The sequence below is a fragment of the Leopardus geoffroyi genome, chromosome D4, assembly GCF_018350155.1.
Source record: "Leopardus geoffroyi isolate Oge1 chromosome D4, O.geoffroyi_Oge1_pat1.0, whole genome shotgun sequence".
Lineage (NCBI taxonomy): Eukaryota > Metazoa > Chordata > Mammalia > Carnivora > Felidae > Leopardus > Leopardus geoffroyi.
Genome location: NC_059342.1, coordinates 91,350,064 through 91,368,820, shown reverse-complemented (window position 1 = coordinate 91,368,820; position 18,757 = coordinate 91,350,064). Strand labels below are relative to the sequence as shown.

General features: G+C 60.5%; 1 protein-coding gene across 12 annotated transcripts in view; it reads left to right on the top strand.

The window, feature by feature from the left end:
- Positions 1–18,757, top strand: part of VAV2 (vav guanine nucleotide exchange factor 2) — a 165,048-nt gene that overhangs the window by 104,350 nt on the left and 41,941 nt on the right. For all 12 annotated transcript variants that reach the window (XR_006710367.1, XM_045469550.1, XM_045469547.1 and 9 more), the window contains 2 exons: positions 2,178–2,246; positions 18,311–18,413. Coding sequence is in view for 11 of the 12 variants with exons in the window: in XM_045469550.1 (XP_045325506.1) it covers positions 2,178–2,246; positions 18,311–18,413 (172 nt within the window). In the remaining variant the exon portion in view is untranslated. The remainder of the gene's footprint in view (positions 1–2,177; positions 2,247–18,310; positions 18,414–18,757) is intronic.

The window sequence follows — 18,757 nt, the reverse complement described above, 5'->3', positions numbered from 1 at the left end:
CTCAGGAAGGGCCGGATGGGACGAGAGGATCCCAGCCTGCCCCGATAGGCTGGGGGGGGGGGGGGGGCTCGCCATCATTTCTGTGTTTCCGTCTCATTTCCTCCTCTTAAAGCGCACACGGGCTCTGCTGTTAACCTCTGGATGTCTCGTTGAGCTGGGAGGGGGATGGGGGGCAGATGCGGCCCGGGGGATCTGGGTCGTCAGCTGGTGCCTGAGACAGAAGGGACAGAGCCAGCACTGGGGGCAGAGTGCCCACCCAGTCGCCCCTGCTCCAGCCCCGCCCGAGCTTTAAGGCACAGCTGGGACGTAGCCCCGGAAACAGCTCAGGTGCTCTCTGTGTAAATGGGCGTCCCCAGTGTTAGACCAGGGTCAGTGCCGCGGGGTCACGACTCGTGGGTGACTTGAACACCTGTGCGTGGTTTCTTCTAAGCTCCCGACGGGGCTTTCCCGCGTCTCATTCACCGCTGCCCTTTGTTGTTGTTTCCCGGGGCAGAGAGCAGCTCGAGACCACGTGACATCTGTCCGTCGTCCACCCATTCGTCCGTCTGTCCGTCCGTCTGTCCATGCCTTTCTAGTGCCAGGCTCTGTGCTGGGCGGACGTGCACCCAGGCTGAGAGCGTGGTCAGATCTTCCCACCTGAGGTGGGGCTTGAGTTGAACCTTGAAGGGAGCTCGGCTTCGGGGGGACGGGCTGGGGCCGGGGACGGAGGACGGAGGGCGCACACGAGGGCTGGGGGCAGGGCGGACGGGGGTAAGGCCGCCCCCACCCTGGGTACTCCTGTCTCAGGGCCAGCCCCCCTGCAGCCAGGTGGCCGCCCCTCCCTCTCCTGCTCTGGCCCACCCTGGCCGTCGCCGGTCTCCGGCTGTGGCAGAAATGAAATGAACTTCTGCAGCCCCGTTCTTGAGGGGGTTTGTGGCCCGGGACGGGGACGTTAGAATAAAAGAAGCAGATTCTGTTCTGCCCGGGTGGACACCTGGGTGCTGAGGACCACCGCCGGCCCTGCCCCCGCTGACCGCCCCCCCTTCTCTCCTAGATGCAGTTTGGGAAGACAGTTGGTAGGGACCCTGGGGTCCCCCCCCCCCAGTACGGAACTATGAGAAAATAAAGGGCCTCGAGTCCAGATAAGCTTGGGACTCACGGCCCACTCTGTCTGCTGGACTGATGCGAGAGGCCCTGACAAGGCCCGCGGCAGAGAAGCACAACCCACCCCCCCGCCAGGAACTCTGTCCCACACCCTCCAAAAATCAGGGGTTCACCACCTCCAGAATCAGCCTTCGGATTCGACGGTGTCAGGGTCTCTCTCACCCTTGTCTGGAGGAGCTTCGTTGGGGGAGTGGATGCAAGTTGAAGGGACAGAGAGGAGGTGATGGGGGGGAGCTGTCAGTAGAGACAGATGGACTGTTCCTGAGGCACAAGGCCGAGGGAGGGGAACGTGGCAGGTGCTGGGGGTCCGGGGTGTGGCACCAAGGGGCTGTGTACCCAGGGGGTGACCCAGGAGGGACGGAGCATCGGTGTGGCCATTGAGAAGACATTAAAGAGACTGCCGTGCTCCTCTTGGGGCTCCTCCCCTCGTGGCTCCCTTTCCAGAAGGGAGGCAGGGCCTTTGGGAAGGCAGCGGGGACAGGAGGACACGCTGTGACCCCGAGCCAGGCCCTGGGGCGCGGGCGAGCACCAGCCTTCTTACAGGCCACGGCGCGTGCCCAGCGTGATGGGCAGCCTCCCACACGGCATGCTGGTCCTCGCCCCTGTCCCTGTCCCTGTTCCAGAAGCTCCCCCGTCCCCACCAGAATCCCGTCCTTCGTCCTGTCCTCCGGGAGGATGATGCTGACAGTCCTTCCAGGCGGTGCTAACCACGAGGGCGCCCGGAGAGCCCCAGCGCTGTCACACCGGTGAAGGCTCCCTGCCGTCCCTGACGCTGTTCCCTCATTTGCCAACAGGGCCGCGGGGGCCCATGGAGAGTGACCAACCACCAGTGTCCCAGGGCCAAGCTGGGCACGGCCGTGCTCACCCCTGACGCCTCTACCTGGCTGGTCCCGATGCACGTGCCACCGTCGTGCGGACCCTGCCTCTTCCGCGAGGGCAGACAGAAGCCCGGCGTTGCAGACCCGTGGGGGATTTGAGGCTGGGCGCCCGGCGGGCCGTACAGAGCTGCTCACCCCTCTCTCGTCTCTCCACAGGCCCTTTCCCTCGGAGGAGACCGCGGAAAACGACGATGATGTCTATCGCAGCCTGGAGGAGCTGGCGGAGTAAGGAACCGGCAGGGAGGGGTGGGTCGGGGCCAGGGAAGTCTCGCCCGGCTGCCCTGCCCGGGGCCTCTCTGCTCGGGCTCCCCCAGGCCAGAGTGAGAACTCGGGCCTCCGTGAGAGCTCAGACGGATGAGCACGTCTTCACTTCATGCCCCCCTCCGGGTTCTGGAGGCCTCCCGGCTCCCGCTGGCCGTGGGGAGAGCTGGTGTTTCCAGAAGCAGGGGCCCCTGGAGCACAGGCTACAAGCAGAGGCGGTTTGTGGGCTCAGGGCTGTCTCGTGGCCCGACGGGGGTGGACGAGGGGCTGAGACCAGGTCACCTGAAGCCACAGGGGGCGTCTACCCCCTGCTCTGCGGCCCCGCCCTTGCATTGCTCTGTGTCTGCTTCCGGCCTGGCCCCCCTGTCCCAGGGCCCCCAGGGACCAGCTAGGAGCCCCGGGGCGGTGGCTCTTCGTGAGGAGGTGGTCCGGCCCTGCAGGGCCAGCTGTGGCCGAGGGTCACTCGGCCGCTGCTCAGAGAAGGGAGCGGGCGGCTTCCCCGAGGAGGGGCCGTGGGGTGGGGGAGCTGGGGTGCCCCGACCACGGGCGAGGAGGCCCGAGAAGCGATGGGCCCGCCCAGGCCCTGGGGTGGCGGCTGGTGGCTTCTGCCCCGGTCGGCCCCCTGCCCTTCCCAGCTCCTGCCGGCTGACTGCGCCCCTCTTTCCCCTTCGGTAGCAGACATCGCCTTGTCGGGGGGACTCCCCATCTCTCTCCCCTCCTCTTACAACAGACTGAACCCGAAATCCAGGGAGCACAAGAGCCAGGGTCTGTTGTGCGCCTGCCGCGTGGGGGCGCTGTTTGCTGCCCTCCCTCTCGTGTGGGGCTGCCTCTAGGGTGAGGGGTGTGGCCCGTTTTTGCAGGATTCCCATGGATGTAAGCGATCTGAGTCACCCAAAAACCGGCGTGTCAGCACCATGCTGGTGGCCCAGCCTCATGGGAGTCTGCGAAGGAAACACCTCGCCGGCCTGTGGGAGCAGCGTCCCCCCCCCCCAGCCCACCTTCCTGAAGCTGGGCTGGTCCCCGGGGCCCTGGGGGGACCCCGCAGTGAAGCGTGGGGCTCCTGGGGGCGCCTGGTTGGCCCCATTCGGGTTAGAGTCTGGAGAGTGCCCTGAAGGAGGCAAGCGGAGGTCAGGGCCCACACGAGTCACATCCAGGTCCTGGACCACCCCCTCCCCGCCCCCCCCGGATGCCACTGGTCACCCTGACCGGTCTCAGGAATCGCAGAGGGACTTGGCTGTCGACTGCACCCCACCGGCTTCTTGGGGTGTCGGCTTGAGTGAGAGGCTGCTCCCCCGACCCTCAGAGAGGCACAGCTGGAGGGAGGGCCCCCTGGGGCTGAGGGCCCAGCCCATCCCCCGTCTCCCACCTGCTGATGGCAGGCCCCCTTGCTGCTCGACTCAGGGCTACAACTGCGCCTCACCCTCCCTTCCTGGCTTTTCCGGCCTAGGAGGTCCTTCTCATCTGCCACATCTGGGCCGAAGCATCCCCCACTTGGGGAAGCCTCTCGTACCCACTCCCCGACCCCACAGGGCACCCACAGCCCTGTTTGCCGTTGGGCCGTCCGTGGGGTGCATCACGGTTGGACGGTGAAGTGTCTGTCTTCCGTAGACTGGAAGGTTCTGCGGTCAGACTCTGTGTCTCTTCCATGCCCCCCACCTTCCGCCCCCAGCTGCACACGCCTCCTGCACGCGGTGTGACGGCAAGTCCCGAGCGGTAACGCCAGTTCTGGCGGGGGGGGGGGGGGTGCCCCTTTGCGGGGCCAGGCACTGCTGGGGCTTCCCCTCCTTAGGAAGTCTCTGTGAGGTCCGCTCTGTGGGCTCCCCATGTCACAGACAAGGATTCCTGCCTATCTCTGATGGCTGGCGGTGCACGTTCAGTATCGAGGGTTCCTGTGCGTGGAGTCCGGCGGTGGCCCTGGGGTGCCCACGGCCGCCCTTCCCCACCCCGCTGCCCCCCGACCTCCAGAACCAAACACGGGGTGCGATTCCTCTCACACGGAGAAGCCGGTGCGGGGGACGCCTGGCCTCGCGCAGTTCAGCAGGGTGGCTCTGTGACATTAAGAGCGGACCTCCTCAGTCCACTGAGCTCCTCGTGAACGCAGTTGCTGCCAACGAAAGTCATAGATCACAGGGACGGGTCGACTCTGCGTCTTTAACTTGCGGTTTGGTCCCAGCTTCTAGCTTAATAAATTTTTCTTGCTCCTTTCCCCCCTTCTCCTTTCACCGAGAAGCACGTTTTCCTCGCATCTCATCTCTGCGGGCTCGGGATTGACGTTGATCCGTTATGGCAGTTGGCAAGACCCAAGCCGACCTGCCGTTTCCTACCTGGCCCTGCTGGGGACGGGAGGTGGCCACGCGTCCTCCGGGCTGGAGCCGGGGCAGTGGCTCGGGTCCGTCCTGACAGTGGCGGGGAGCAGGCGGTGACATTTGGAGTGGAGCCGGCTAATTCCTCGCCTTGGGCTCTGGGCCAGGTGTCCGGAGTGATGATCTCCTTGTGCTGCTGAAGGGCCTCCCAGCCTCCCGACCGCAGACGCTTGGCCGCCGTTCGAGGTTGTCAGAGAACCCGGCGTGGTTCTCGGGGCGCGGGTGAGGGGCCGCCCTGTGTGCGTGGCCCCGTGGACGGCTTTCATTCCATCGGTCAGCCACGTACGTGTTCAGCGGTCCACTGAACACAAGCGCTCCCTGTGTGTCAGCTCGGGGCCAGGAGCTGGAAGTACAAAGGGGAGGGAGACCCAGCTCCTGCCTCCGGGACCCCGGGTTCGGCAGAGGGTGGCGTCACTTACGAGCTAATGGGCCATTTTGGGGTCAGCGTGGTGAGGGTGGCAAGAGGGGCGAACCTGCCCCTGGCATCGCTGGAGGAGAGAGGGGGGCCTCCCGTGTGTGGCCTTTGGGAATACTCACTGGGGGCGTCCAGAACCTTCACTGTCCCCGGTGTGCCCAGGAGGTTCCTGAGAGCCTTGCAGCGTCAGCCCAGGCTCCGCAGCGAGAGCCCCCCTTCTGGGCCCCCTGGAACAGGTGCATCAACTGTGGGGGAGAATCTGTCCATCCGACGGGCCTGGGAGCCTCGGCTCTGGCACGTACTTGCGTGGTCTTTCCAAGTTACCCGCCTCTGTGCCTCGGTTTCCCTCTGTGTACCACGCGGTGTCAGGATCTGCTTCGGGAAGACCGTCAGTGATGTTGCGGGTGGCGCCGCGCCCCAGGGGCACATCGCGAGCCTCCCCCCCCCCCATCTGCCCATTTCACCAAGATTGTGGCTTTTTTCCCCCCAGTTTCCAAATGGCTGTGGCAGTGCTGTCCGGGAGAATGAGGACACAGCCACACGCATGACTGACTGCAGATTTTCCAGTAGCCACATCAAAACAGAAAAAGGCAGCATTAATTCTAAGAACGTGTCTTTAACCCCACGGGCCCAAAGTGTGTGGTCAGCGAGACTGATCGTCAGGCAGCTTGCCTTCTCTCGTGCCACACAAAGTCCAGTCTGGTGCGTGTTAGACGCCGACGGCACAGCTCAGTTTACCGGGCCACGTCTGTGAGCTCGCAGCCTACGTGTGGCCGGTGGCCCCTGTGAGCTCAGCATGGGTCGCGGATCCAGCACGTGGTTCCAGGAGCCGGTGCGGAGCCCTCCCCACGTTTGGATGGACGGTCGTCGTGCTCTCAAGCGCTCCAAGCTCACTTTCGAGATCCCTGAATAATGTATAATCAAATGATAGAGCAGCTGGTTGCAAAAATTAACGCAAAATGTTGCCACTCAAATGGCCTGTTTCCAGCTCCCGGGGCGCCATTACTGACCGTGGGCTGGGGGCTGTGCTCTCGAGGTCCCCCGCCCCACATTTGGACATGGCACCTTTGGAAGGTAAGGGGGTGGGTGGCTGGGTCACAGCCACAGGACACCCCGGCTCTGCTCAGCGGCCCTGCCTGAGGGAGTGGGGGTGGGAGGCAGGGACGGCGTGTCAAGCCCCACGGTGACAGATGGTGGGCCAGCCACCCGGGAGATGTGCGGGAGGGTGAGGCCGAGGTGCCCTGACATGTGCGGGCTCCCACTGGAAGGGCTGTCCTCCCGCCCGTGCCGGCCACCTCCTGAGCCCCTGGGACAGGAGCTCGGAGAGATCACCGGCGCGGGGCCTTGGGCTCCTTCTCTGCTGTCCCCTGGGACTCGGGACCGGGCTCTGGCTTCGCTCGGTGACTTTCCCTGTCCTTTCCAGGGGCCTCCGTTGCCCCGGTGACTTGGTGCCGTTGACTCCCACCGTGTGGGCGAGCCCCTGCTCGTTCCAGCCCGAGAGGAGCAGCGAAGGCACTGTTCCATCTTACTTGGGACACGTTAAATCCTTCTCAGGGCCTCAGTTTCCCCACCTCAGAGATGAAAGCAGCCAGCTGGTGTGCGGGTCCGTTGGAGCCCGAAGGAGCCCCCCCCGTGCTCAGCCCCTCGTCGCTTCCCTGGGGGTGGTGGTGACTTTCAGGCGTAAACAAATGTAACTGTGGTGTAGGGGCAGAATTTACCCGAAAATGTATAGCTGCGTGCTTTGCCGAGTCCTAAAATCACTTTGCGGCTTTCAACGTGTCATGTTGGCATCATTGGGATAATTCTTTTTAATGTTAACTTATTTATTTTTGAGAGAGAGACAGAGTACAAGCAGGGGAGAGGCAGAGAGAGAGAGGGAGACACAGAATCCGAAGCAGGTTCCAGACTCTGAGCTGTCAGCACAGAGCCCGACATGGGGCTCGAACTCATGGACCGCGAGATCATGACCTGAGCCGAAATGAACAGTCGGACGCTCAACCGCCTGAGCCCTCCTGGTGCCCCTGGGGTAATTTTTTAAGATGCGTAAAATGTAGGCGTGTCCCAAGTTGATGCTCCTTCAATGACACGAGGATGTCTTCTTGCAACGGGGGCTTTCCCGTCCTCGGGAGGAAGGTGGGGCGCACAGGGGTGGGGGGCAGACGCTGTGCTTCTCCTGTCCCACCCTCAGGTGCCCTTTGTGGGCAGGGGATGAGAACAGTCGCTGTGCCCGACCGTGACCTTCACCCGAGTGACAGCGCATCCCCACCCTCCGTCCTCGCCCGTCCGCCTCTCCCAGCCACAAAGAAAGCTTATTCGAAACCTGTCCCCAGTTCACGGATGTTCAAGCCACCTGCGTGAAAGTTCTGTGTCTCGTGGACAGACCTGCACGTGTGGGGATGCCCACCTTGTGTCGGGGGCGGGGGCGCAGGCTTGGGGACGTCTGCTGTTCACCCCAGAGGATGGCTTTTCCAGAGGGGACAAGCTTGGAAACAGACTATGTAGGAACAGTCCCGTTAAAAACAAATAGCAGCCCCCAGTCCTGCGGGGCAGCCCCTCCCCAGCCCTTGTCCCCTGTGGAGGACCCGGAAGAACAGCCTCACAGTCTGGAGGAGGTCGAGGCAAAGGCCCCCCAGGGTGGACGTGTGGGTGGACGCCCTCCTGGGTCATCCTGGGAGGCCGCCGTCCTTGGGCTCACAACAGGAGCCTGGCTGGAGGGGACGGGGGCGGGCGGGAGGGTCTGTGCAGGTGTCTCACTGCCCCAGGGCGCCTTCCAGAACTCAGTGCCCTGGCTCTGGGCTGGGGAGGCGGTGACAGCTGGGCACAGCCGGGCACAGCCCTCTTTCGACAAGGCCACCTTCCGTGCTGGCCCAGCCTCCTCTCACCTGGCCGTTCGGGCTTCCTTTGCACAACTGTGTGCCGGGCACGTGCGGCCCCAGCCGGGGTCTCCTGGGCAGCACGTGGCACCTCAGGCCCTGCGGAGGGTCTCCCCGTGCTCCTGTGAGCTCCGTGAGGCCTGGCCAAGTGGAGGGTGTGAAGCCATCATCCCTGGGGTACACGCCGGGTCTTTTCCCACGCAGAGCCCCGCAGGTGGGTCCCGGAGCCTTCCCTCTGGATGCAGAGAAGAGGCAAAGGTGCCCGAATGCAGCGACTAAAGGGCAGAGGTTCGACTTGAACCAGGTCGGACCCCGAGGGCCATGGGCCTCACCGCCCTCCCTGCCCCAGGGCCGTCTGACAGAGCCCGCCTTGGACCTGCTCTTGTGACTCCTGCCGAGCTATCCAGGTTCTGTCCACGGGGCCCGGGGCACCGGGAGGGCTTCTTGGAGGAGGTGTTGCTGGAAGTACACCTTGAGGGAGGGAGCATAGGATTTGCTGGCGTGTGATTTAGGAAACCTTCCCCCACCCCCACCGGGCTGGTTACCGCCTCATGTTGGGCCAGGGTCCCGGGAGCATCTGGGTCTCAGCTGTGTCCGTCTGTCACGTAGGAATTGAGGGCTGGCAGTCCTGTCCCCGAAGTCACCCCGTTTGAATGTGTGGCCCGGTGGTGGGGCAGGCAGCACTGGGGCCCTGGCCTCTCTCTCCTGCCCCTGTGGTCTGGACAAGCCGCCTGATGCCCCGCCCCTCCCGCCCCGGCCCTTCCAGAGCTGGGCAGAGGGCAGTCCGTCTGAGCCCTGCCCGGTAAACAGGCTCAAGTACCATCCTGTCATTCTGGTGACAGAGACGACTGGCCACAGCTGGCGAGACCGGCCGCCCAGCGCCGTGCTCCCCGCAGCTCTGAGGTTTCGTGCTCTGCCCCCGGAACACCTCGCTCTCTCCGTGCACGGGCCTGAGCTGCCCTGGCTGGCCTGGGCCTTCGGTGGCCTTGCAGCCCTGCTCCCCGACCCCAGCACTGCGGGAAAGGAGTCTGCTCATGCTCTATGCTGAAGCGGGCCGGGGGGGCCCTTAGCAGTGAGTGCCGCCCAGCTGCCCCATTGCCACCCTGCCCTGCTAGAGATTCACGTATGCGGGCCAGCGGATAGAACACAGGCTTCTGTGAATTTCTGTTTTTAACACCTCATTAGGCCCGGTCTTTTCAGGACCAAGGCGGTCATAGCGCTTCCGTGGCCTGCTTTAACAGTCTGTGCGGGTGGGGAGGCCAGTGCAGAAGGAAAGCTTTCGAGATGTGAATATTCAGCTTGGTCCCAGAAGGAAGCAGGGACCAGCTGGGCTTGGCCGGAAGGAGAGGTTCCCCTTCTGTCTAACAAGGGCCTTTCTCAATCACTTTCTTGATAGTGTCTTCTGGGACGCCATGAGTATTAAAGACTAGGCCTCCTTGACATCATGTCTCTTGTGTTCAATCATGCCTGACAAAACGAATAGGCCTAACATCCTGGATCGCATCATAAAAAGTCCTGTCCTGTGGAGGTACCTGCTGTCCCCGATTACAAAACTGCATCCCACAAAACCCAGCCTAGAGGTCGCCTCCTCCAAGAAGCCACCCTGGCTTTACTCGGCTGAATGAAGTCCTTCTTCCCTAGAAGATTAAAAACCACCCCAGGATTTCTTTGTCACTGTGTTGTCGTGGCCTCCCCGTGTTTGTCCCCCACCCCTGGAAGTGAGCTCCCCTTCAAGGGCGGGCAGCTTGACCTGAGCCCTGCACGCTGGCACAGAGAACGTGCCGGGTGGTAGTGGGGGAGGTCCCGAGCCTTTGCTCTTTCCGCTCTGAGGACCGGAGCGCAGTTCCCAAGTGCCAGGCCCTGATCTTTCGCAACACTGCAAAGTGGGTGGTCCTGCCCCCCCGTTCTGCAGTTGAAGAGATGAAGGCTCAGAGAGGGTAGGTGACTTGGCTGTGGTCACACAGCACGCTTGACATGAGCAAAGTGGGGATTGAAACCCTGAGCCATCTGCTGCTGTGGCCCAGGACCTTCCTCTGGCTTCCCCTTATGACCCAGCTCAGGGGGTGGGGATGCTTTTGTATCCCTGGAAAAGAGAGAGAGCTTCGGTAGAGAGCACGGCGCTGGTGAACTGGGCTTCCCCTGGGAGCCGCGGTCTCGTCTTGATGTGCTCCTACGTGGCTTGGCAACCTTGGGGGACTGTCTTGCCCTCTCTGGGCCCTGGCTTCCCCACCTGTGGGAACGGCAGCGTCTCCCACGCGGGTTGGGGTGAGGGTCTGCCGAAGGCGTGTAGGCCCGCCTTCCTGGCGTGGGAGCAGCGTCTGGTCCCTTGTCTGTCTGTCTGTGTGTCCCTACGAGCAGCCGTGCAGCCCACAGCTCGGAGGCCCCCTCTCTCTGCTGCCCGGCGCAAACCGGGGTCAGGAAGTGTCCGATTCGATTTCCAAGTAACAAGTTAAGGGTGGCTCGGGATCCCTGCTTCCCAGCATCAGACCGCCCGGGGCTGGCGCACCTCCGCGCCTGTCAACAGTGTTTTATGTCCGCGTAAACACGCGGGCTCGCCCGGGGCGGATGGCGGAGAGTTTGTTCGCCGTTCTTTGATTTTCCTCAGGCGGCGGGGGCGGCGGGGGCCTCTCGGAGCAGCTGACTTTCTGTAACAAAATCGGGGCGGGCGGACCGGGCTTTGGGGGCCAGACCCCGGGGTCTGAGGCGGGAGGGGCCGCGGGCCATTGTGAGGACGAAAATAATTGCCGGGATTTAGCATCTGTCAGAGCAGCTGCCCGCTGGAAAACTGCAGAGCAAAAAGATGGGGGGAGGGGAGAGGGGAGACAGGGAGGGGGCGGGGGGATGCAGGTCACTGGCCCCCGGCGGGGTGGGGGCCGGGGAGGCCGAGGGGAACCGGGCAGGTCTCTCTGGGGCGTGGGGCCCCGAGGCTCACCTGCCCTTTCAGACTTGGTCCAGGATCTCCCCCCCCCCCCACCCGCCCCTTCACACCGTCCTTGGGCTCGCTCATAGGTGCGGGGACAGAGAAGGGCCATCTCTGAAACCCGTGAGGCCCAGGCCAGCACTGATGCCTGGGGTCTGGACCCCCCACCTCTGTGTTTCAAAACCTGGGCGTATTTAATGCCGATGGCGTCTGTTCATTGAGTGCGGGCCCCTGTGCCGAATATGGGCCCATCCAACCTCCCCTCCCACCCCCTGCAGAGGCAGGCAGGCCGCAGCCACCGCTTACCGAGCACCGGCTGGTTGCTAGGCCTCAGCTAGCCATTTGCATCGTGGTGGATCCTTCCAACGAGGGGTCGGGGTTATTCCTACTTCACGGATGGGGAAACAGAGGCTGAGGCTCTCCTGCCCAGAGTGACAGAGCCAGGCAGGGCTGAGCACCCAGCTGGGACTCGCCTGACTGCTTCACCTCGGGGTCGGGGAGGGGGTGCGTGGAGGGGGGACTAGTGAGAGTCAAGTTCCCAACTTGAGTAGGGAGACCTGGTGTGCCCCTGTCTGGCCTGAGGAGGCGGGGACCTGTCGGCTCTTGTCCAGTGCTGATCGAGTGCTGTTAGCCACACGGTCTGGTGTGACAGGGACGCTGAGTTTTTCCATGAAGTGTAGCCTCTGGTAACTTACAACCTCCACAAGGTACGTCTCTGTTGGCCCGAGGGGCCGATGCGCAGAGAATTAAGGTAGAGTCAGAACGAAAGCCAGTCGGAGCTCGGTGGAATGGCCCCCTGCTGATGCACAAGGCGTTTCCGGCTTTTGCAGGACTGGGGGCAGTTGGGCTGGGGCTGGGTCGAGTACTCCGGGCCCAGGTGGGAGGCCCCCTCCCCCGTGGGACCGTGTGCAGGCCCTGGGTCATAGCCAGACACTCAGGGAGCGGTGTCACCAGAGAACAGAGGCCAGGGTCCTCCCACGGGCGGCTCTACGTGCCGGACAGTCTGACACTCGGGGGACCTTCCGCCCCCCACTCCCCAACCCCCCATCTGTCATTTCCTTTTCCTCCCCTCCGACAGCCACGGCCGTCAGGTGCACTGGGCCCAGCTGGTCATGACATAAATGAATCTGTTTCAACAGATGCCTGAGACTCGTGATCTGGCCCCTACCCTGTTCACGAAACTCACTCTTGGAGACGATGCCTTTGCTAAAAACCAAGGTGATGGTGGGATGTCCGTGCCAGTGTTGGCCAGAGGAACTGAACTGTTGGGATGCAGAGCTTGCCACCCCTACTGTATTCTAGAAGCATCTGTATCTCAGACATGACTGCTGCCCTGTCAGTCTCCCCACCTGGACCGTGAGATCCACGGCATAGAGTCGATGCCTTCGTCAAGTTGCTGGCACAGAATCGGTCTTAGGATAGGTATTGATTTAACCAATCGAATCTGATAGGTGTTTTCTCTTAGTTGCCGAGTTAAACGAATGTTTGATTTTACTTTCGTAATTGTTTAAGGTTTATTTAAGTAATTTCTGTACCCAACATGGGGCTCGAACTCGTGACCCCGAGATCAAGAACCACATGCTCTGCCGACTGAGCCAGCCGGGTGCCCTCATAACTTTGTATTAAGAAGAAACCCTCTCTCTACTTTGCTGTTTCGTGTATTCCCCTCCCTTCTCCCATAACACGGAGGGTGCTTGAAGTGTCATTCTAATGCCGCTATTTTGTGGTTTCAGATAATATGCACGGACCTTCATTGGCCTGCATTAAACAGCGTTTGGGAGAGTGTTTTCGTAAGTGAAAGGAAGGTAAATGTAGAAAGTGTGGGGTTGTGAGTGGTCTACGGCCGTAGGATGAGGACCCTTTGAGGAGGGGAAACTGAGGCCAGTATAGTCAGGTGACCGACAAGTCACTTCCCCAGTCTTCAGCAAGCTTTGGGTAACAGACATTTTGCCCAGCAGAGACAAGGGACGGTGTCTGCATTTTTTAGATTTTTCTGTCGCAAGTTAAGACACAAGTGTACAACTCTTCATCTCGGGTTTCCAGGGGCCTGTTTTCAGCCGCAGGGCCCTGAGTGAATCAGAAGAGGTGAATGGGAAAGGGTGTGAATCAGAAGAGGTGAATGGGAAAGGGCCCCCACATGAATGAACGGTCCTTCTCTTTATTGCTTTTGACAAAGGAAACAGGCTAAGAACCTGGTAGTCGACGTGTGTTGGGGTAGCCGCCCTGGGTGTATTCCCAGGGCCCTAGTCTGTGGCGTCTTGCCCCTTCTGAATACAGGGAAGTAACTGTGTCCCATCACTCTCCCCTGGAGGAACCCGGGGAGGTTCTTCAAGGTACGCACACTGTGGGAGGGAATGGGAGCCTTTGCCCAAGGGTGCTTCCTGGTCCAAGCAGAAAGCTGCAGTCATGCCGGCTTAAGATGTCAGAGGAAAGAGGAGGAAAATGCTGGAAGGGAGGGACCCAGGAGAAGAGGAGCCCCAAGCCGCCAAATCTAATAATCTGCCGGAAGCCTTAGCTGGCCATTAAATCTCATCACACGAGAAAGACCCTGAGGTTTCCAGTAAAAAAGAAGGAAAGAAAGAAAGAAAGAAAAATGCAGCAGCCAGAAGCTGAATTCAGCAGCCATTTGGGCTGGCTGCTCACTGCTTGGGAAGACAGAGTTTGAAGCGTGAGTCCAGTTAACTCTCTGCTAGAACATGTATTGATTGGTAGGAACAATGGAACCTCTGTAACGGGTCATCGGTCAGGTCTGATGTCCAATAAAAAGTCATCAGACTTGTGAAGAAACAGACAAGAGTCATATTCAGGAAGAAAAAGTCAACCTTGAGATGACTCTGATGTTACCATTAGCAATTTTGTAGACAGGGTCAGGAACTTCGAGGAAAATCTGTGCCAAATGAATGAACAGATGGGGAGCCTCAGCAGAGAAAGAGACAACCCTACGAAAAGGGCCAAGTGGACACGTTAAAACTGGAAAGCATGATCGCTGAAATGAACGTTCCGTGGATGTGCTTTAACAGAAGGCAGGCAGGAGGGAGTCACCGACTGGGAGATCGTACGGCGGAAGTAATACACTCTAAGTAACAGAGAAAAGAAGGGTCCAACGGAGGTGTAACTGGAGTCCTAGGAGAAGAGAAAGAGAATGAGGCAGGAAAAGAAGGTGACAAAACCTAAGAAATGGCAGCGTGTGTACCATGTTCATGGATCGGAAGAGTATGTTGTTAAGATGCTTGTCTTCCCAGGGGGCTTTTTGTGTGTGTGTGTGTGTGTTTGTTTTTGTTTGTTTTTAAATTTTTTTTTGGCAAGGTGATTATAGAGTTTATACAGAAATACAGAGGACCTTAGAATAGCCTTAAACAATCGCATAAAAGAACAAAGCTAGGAACTTAAACCACCTGGTTTCAAGACTTTCTATAAAAAAAAAAAAAAAAAGTAATCAAAACGGAGTGCTGTCGCCATAAGCACAGGTGAATAGGTTGATGGGATAGATTATAAAATTCCAAAGTAGACCCACACTCATGTGGTCAGTTGGTCTTGGTCAAAGGAATCCAGCGGGAAGAAGAAAGTTTTCAACAGATTGTCCTGAAAACTCCCGGGTATCCCTGAGGAGAAATGGACCTCAATTTCTACCCCATGCCATACATGAAAATCTGAGCCGGATCAGAGGTCTGTAAGCGTAAGCACTGAAATTATATGGCTCTTAGAAGAAAATATAAGCTTTGCAGCTTAGAAAACAAAGATTTTGGAGCACCTGGGTGGCTCAGTCGGTGAAGCGTCCAACTTCGGCTCAGGTCATGATCTCACAGTTCATGAGTTCAAGCCCCGCGTCGGGCTCAGTGCTGACAGCTCAGAGCCTGGAGCCTGATTCAGGTTCTGTGTCTCCCTCTCTCTGCCCCTCCCCGGCTTGCACTCTATCTGTCTCTCTCTCTCTCAAAAATAAACATTAAAAAAAATTTTTTTTAAAAATTGGGGGCACCTGGGTGGCGCAGTCGGTTAAGCGTCCGACTTCAGCCAGGTCACGATCTCGCGGTCCGGGAGTTCGAGCCCCGCATCAGGCTCTGGGCTGATGGCTCAGAGCCTGGAGCCTGTTTCCGATTCTGTGTCTCCCTCTCTCTCTGCCCCTCCCCCATTCATGCTCTGTCTCTCTCTGTCCCAAAAATAAAATTAAAAAAAAAAAAAAAAAAAAAGATAAAAATTGGAGGCAACCCAAGCGTTCATCGAAAGGTGGGTGGAGGACAAGTTGTGGGTTGTTCATACAGTGGCTGGTACTCAGCAATGAACAGGAATGAGCCTCTGTGTGAGCAACACCATGGATGAATCCGCAGAGATGTGACGACGGTGGCAAAGAAGCCAGACACAAAAGTGATCCTAACACAGGATGCCAAGGATGTCCAGTTTGAGAACAGGAAAGGCTAGTCTTTGGGGAAGGGTAGTCTGAAGGGTGGTCACGGGGAAAGGGAAGGGGACTGATCAGGAAGAGGAGGAACTTTTCGGGGCAGATGAGAACATTCTATAAAGGGACAGTGTGAGTTACACGGCGGTATCCATTTGTCACAGGGTATGGTGAGCGTGCGTCTTGATCTGTGGAAGCCGTAGCAAAAACCCGGTGGAAAACCGTTGTGGGGCGTTGCGGCCATGCCTGAAACACGGCAGTGCTCTGTGGACGTGGGGTGTGCCTGGGCGGACGAGTGAGCTCAGGCTTGCAGGAGGTGCCGGGGAGAGAGGGGCGGAGAAACACGTTTTCCGGGACCCAGCTGCTCAAAGCATCTCCAGGTTCAGCCTGTGCAGGAAGCTTCCCCAGCCCTCACCATCCTTTTTCCTCTTAGAACACTACCGCTCATCTTAGGGCTCGTAATGGGGCTGGTGCCTGCTTCATTCCGAGATCCATAGATCCGCCCTCGTTTTTAACTCTGAATGCGCCTCAGTGCCGACTCCAGAGCTTGGTATGTCATCAGTCACTCGGTGAAAGAAAGTGTGGTGACCGGTCCACCTGGCCGGGAGGCAGCACAACGCAACAATGGCCTCCAGAAGATCCGGAAGGTCTTGGCAAGGTCCCCGGCGCCATGCACCCTGGCTCACTCGTCTCTGCCACAGAGAGCCTTGGGCTCGTTGGCGAAAGCGAAGAAATTGAGTCTGGAGCTCGGGTTGTGGCTGATCTGAGGTGGGACTGTGCCGAGGTCTTCCCTTCTGAGCGGGTGGCACAGAGAGTCCAGGGGTCCGTTAGGATGTCCCCCTCAAACGTGGGCCGAGGAGGGGGACCCCTGTGCTGACAGCTGGCTGAACCAGGTGACCTCAAGGCCCCTCTCCAGGCCTGTTTTCAGTCTTTGTTATCATTGCATCAGCGCTTAGCGTATTTAACTGTCACGGTCCCCCCACCCCCTTCCCCCAGCCCATCAGAGCAGAGCCGAGATCTGTCTCCAGACGGCATGGATGGCCTCAGCTGCCTTTGAACTTGTCTAATTTAGCAGCCCGCGAGCTTCCCTGTCTCTGCTCTGTTCCACGCCGTCAGAATTCCCGACAGTGGCTTTGTCACCAGCCTCACTCTGCTGTGCGACAAACATCTGGGGTGGTGGGCACCCGCCAAAGAGAACCCGGGCAGGCACTTGCCTGGACACCCGGTAACCTGGCGGGCACAGCTGCCCGAGCTGTTTCCTTTGGGGACAGAGTCTGGAGAGGCACGGAAGGTGATTTGTGTCTCCGAAAGGGGCCCTTCCCCGGGCCCACCCAGGGCAACGGGCCTCGGAGTCGGTGGGTTCTCACCCGTGAGTCGCAAGCACCCATCCCGGCTTTGCTCCCTGCTGGTTCCAAGCAGGGCCTCTGTCACCGTCTGGGCACCGTGCTGCCGCGTGAGGCCTCGGGGCAGCCATCCAGACCCACACAGGGGTCCGCGGGGCGGGGCGGCGGGGGGGATGGCGCGGGTACAAGGAGGCTACGTCTGGGCGAACCCTCCCCTCCCAGCCTGCTGCGGGGCCTCAGGGTGTGTCTGTCATCTGTGAAATGGCCATGGTGTTCTCTGTCTCCCAGGGTTTGTGAGGTTAAAAAGCATAAATGTTTTTCAAGGGCCTCGCAGGGCTCGCCAGGGGGCAGGTGTCTGTTGGTGTAGTTAGGGAGTCTGTTAGCTGGTCTAGCCCCAAGTGACCTGTCCCCAGCCAGCTTCCGCTCCTTCCCTGGCGTATGGGCTGCTCGCGGGACCCTCCTCTAGTCCGGAGCTGATTGACGGCCCCCCAGGGCCCCCCAGAGGGAAGCCCAGACGTGTGGGCCTGGTCGTGCTCAGTCTCAGGGGGAGGTACCCGGGTCTTTGGCTCCAGAGGCCTTTCCTGAATACAGGCGCTGCCTCCCTAACTCAGGCCCGCCCAGCCTGTCCGATGACAGCTAATATTCACAAGCCGGGTTTGAGACCTGGCGAGCCGCCGGGTGTCATTTCTGCTGTCTCTGTCCCCCGCCGTTGTCTCTGTCACCTTGAATTCTGGCCGCCCGGTGCCGTGGGGGAGGAGAGGTGCTTTACTGGATCTCTGTGCCTTCCGGAAGCCAACTTTGCCAGGTGCTGCTCTGAGCCCAGGCTCTGAGTCTCCGGTGTTGGGCACAGGTAGGGATGGCGTGGGCTTCCAGGGCGAGCTGGCCTGTGAACAGGACCTGCCCCGAGGACGAGGACGGGCCCCACGGCAGCAGACGGAAGGGCCGGTCGGCTCTGGGCCTGGGACAGAGTGACCCCGCCGCACGTGGTTGGACTGGCTCGTTTGCCGATGCGTGAACACCTACCGCCTACTAGGAAGGGCGACCCGACGGGGTTAAGCAGTTGGGTTTTGTCCAGGGAAGAGATAGGTTCACCCTCAGGCACTTACAAGATAACGGGAGCTCGGGAGGGATGTACTTCGTATGAGAGGAGGGTGGGGGTGGGTCCTGGGTCACAGACGGGGCTGGGAATCCCCGGAGGCCTCCTGGAGGAGGTGTCCCACGACCTGAGTCTGGTAGGTGGGGCAGGTGGGGGAGGACAGCTTGTTAGAGGGGAATCAGAGCATGGTCGTGCGCTGAAACGAGGCTCGGTTGCATTATAAAGCGAGTCGTGGCTTCCTGGCACTCGTTCGGGAAGCTGCACCCCAAACTCCGTGTGCTTCCGCACCCCCTGGTAGGTGCGAGCTCTGCTCCTTGACCCCCACACCTGGGCTGACCCGGGGAGAGGCCCCAGCGCAGGGCACTCCGGGTGACGAGCCACGTGAGAATTCCCCTTCAGGCAGTGACTCACCCCGGGCCTCCGGCACGAGTCCCCAGCACTGGCCAAAGGGTGGAGGAGTTGGGGTGTGATCACGGTAGGTCCTTCTAGAAGAACGGCAGGCACGGCACGAGGGGATGCTCTCGGTGCTGCCTGGTTCAAACTCCGAGAAACCCCGGGGAGGCCCCCTGCACCGCGCCCCCGGAACCTGCCTTCCCCCCGCCTGACCCGCTTCTCTCCCGCGCAGCGAGCATGACCTGGGGGAAGACATCTATGACTGTGTCCCGTGCGAGGATGAGGGCGACGACATCTACGAGGACATCATCAAGGTGGAGGTACAACAGCCCATGGTAAGCCGTCCGTCGCCCGCAGCCCAGCCCCCTCTCTCAGCGCTCCCAGCCACCGGGGGTCGGGCGGGGGCGCTGCGGGAGCCCCAGAGACTGCACCCCAGTCCTTCCCGGCCCCCGCGGGGTTCCTCCCCTTCCTTGGGCCCAGTCCTGCCTCCAGAACGTTCTAGGAGACCGGGATGTGACCCCACTGCCACTGAGCCCCCCCCCCCCCCCACACCCCCGGAGGCGCTGTCGCGGAGTTCTCCCAGAGGTGTGCGGGATTCCAAGTCCTTCCTGCCTGGGGAGTCTGAGCATAGTGACTGGATGCTCACAGACGTGCACAGCGCGCCTCATTTTACGCCTTT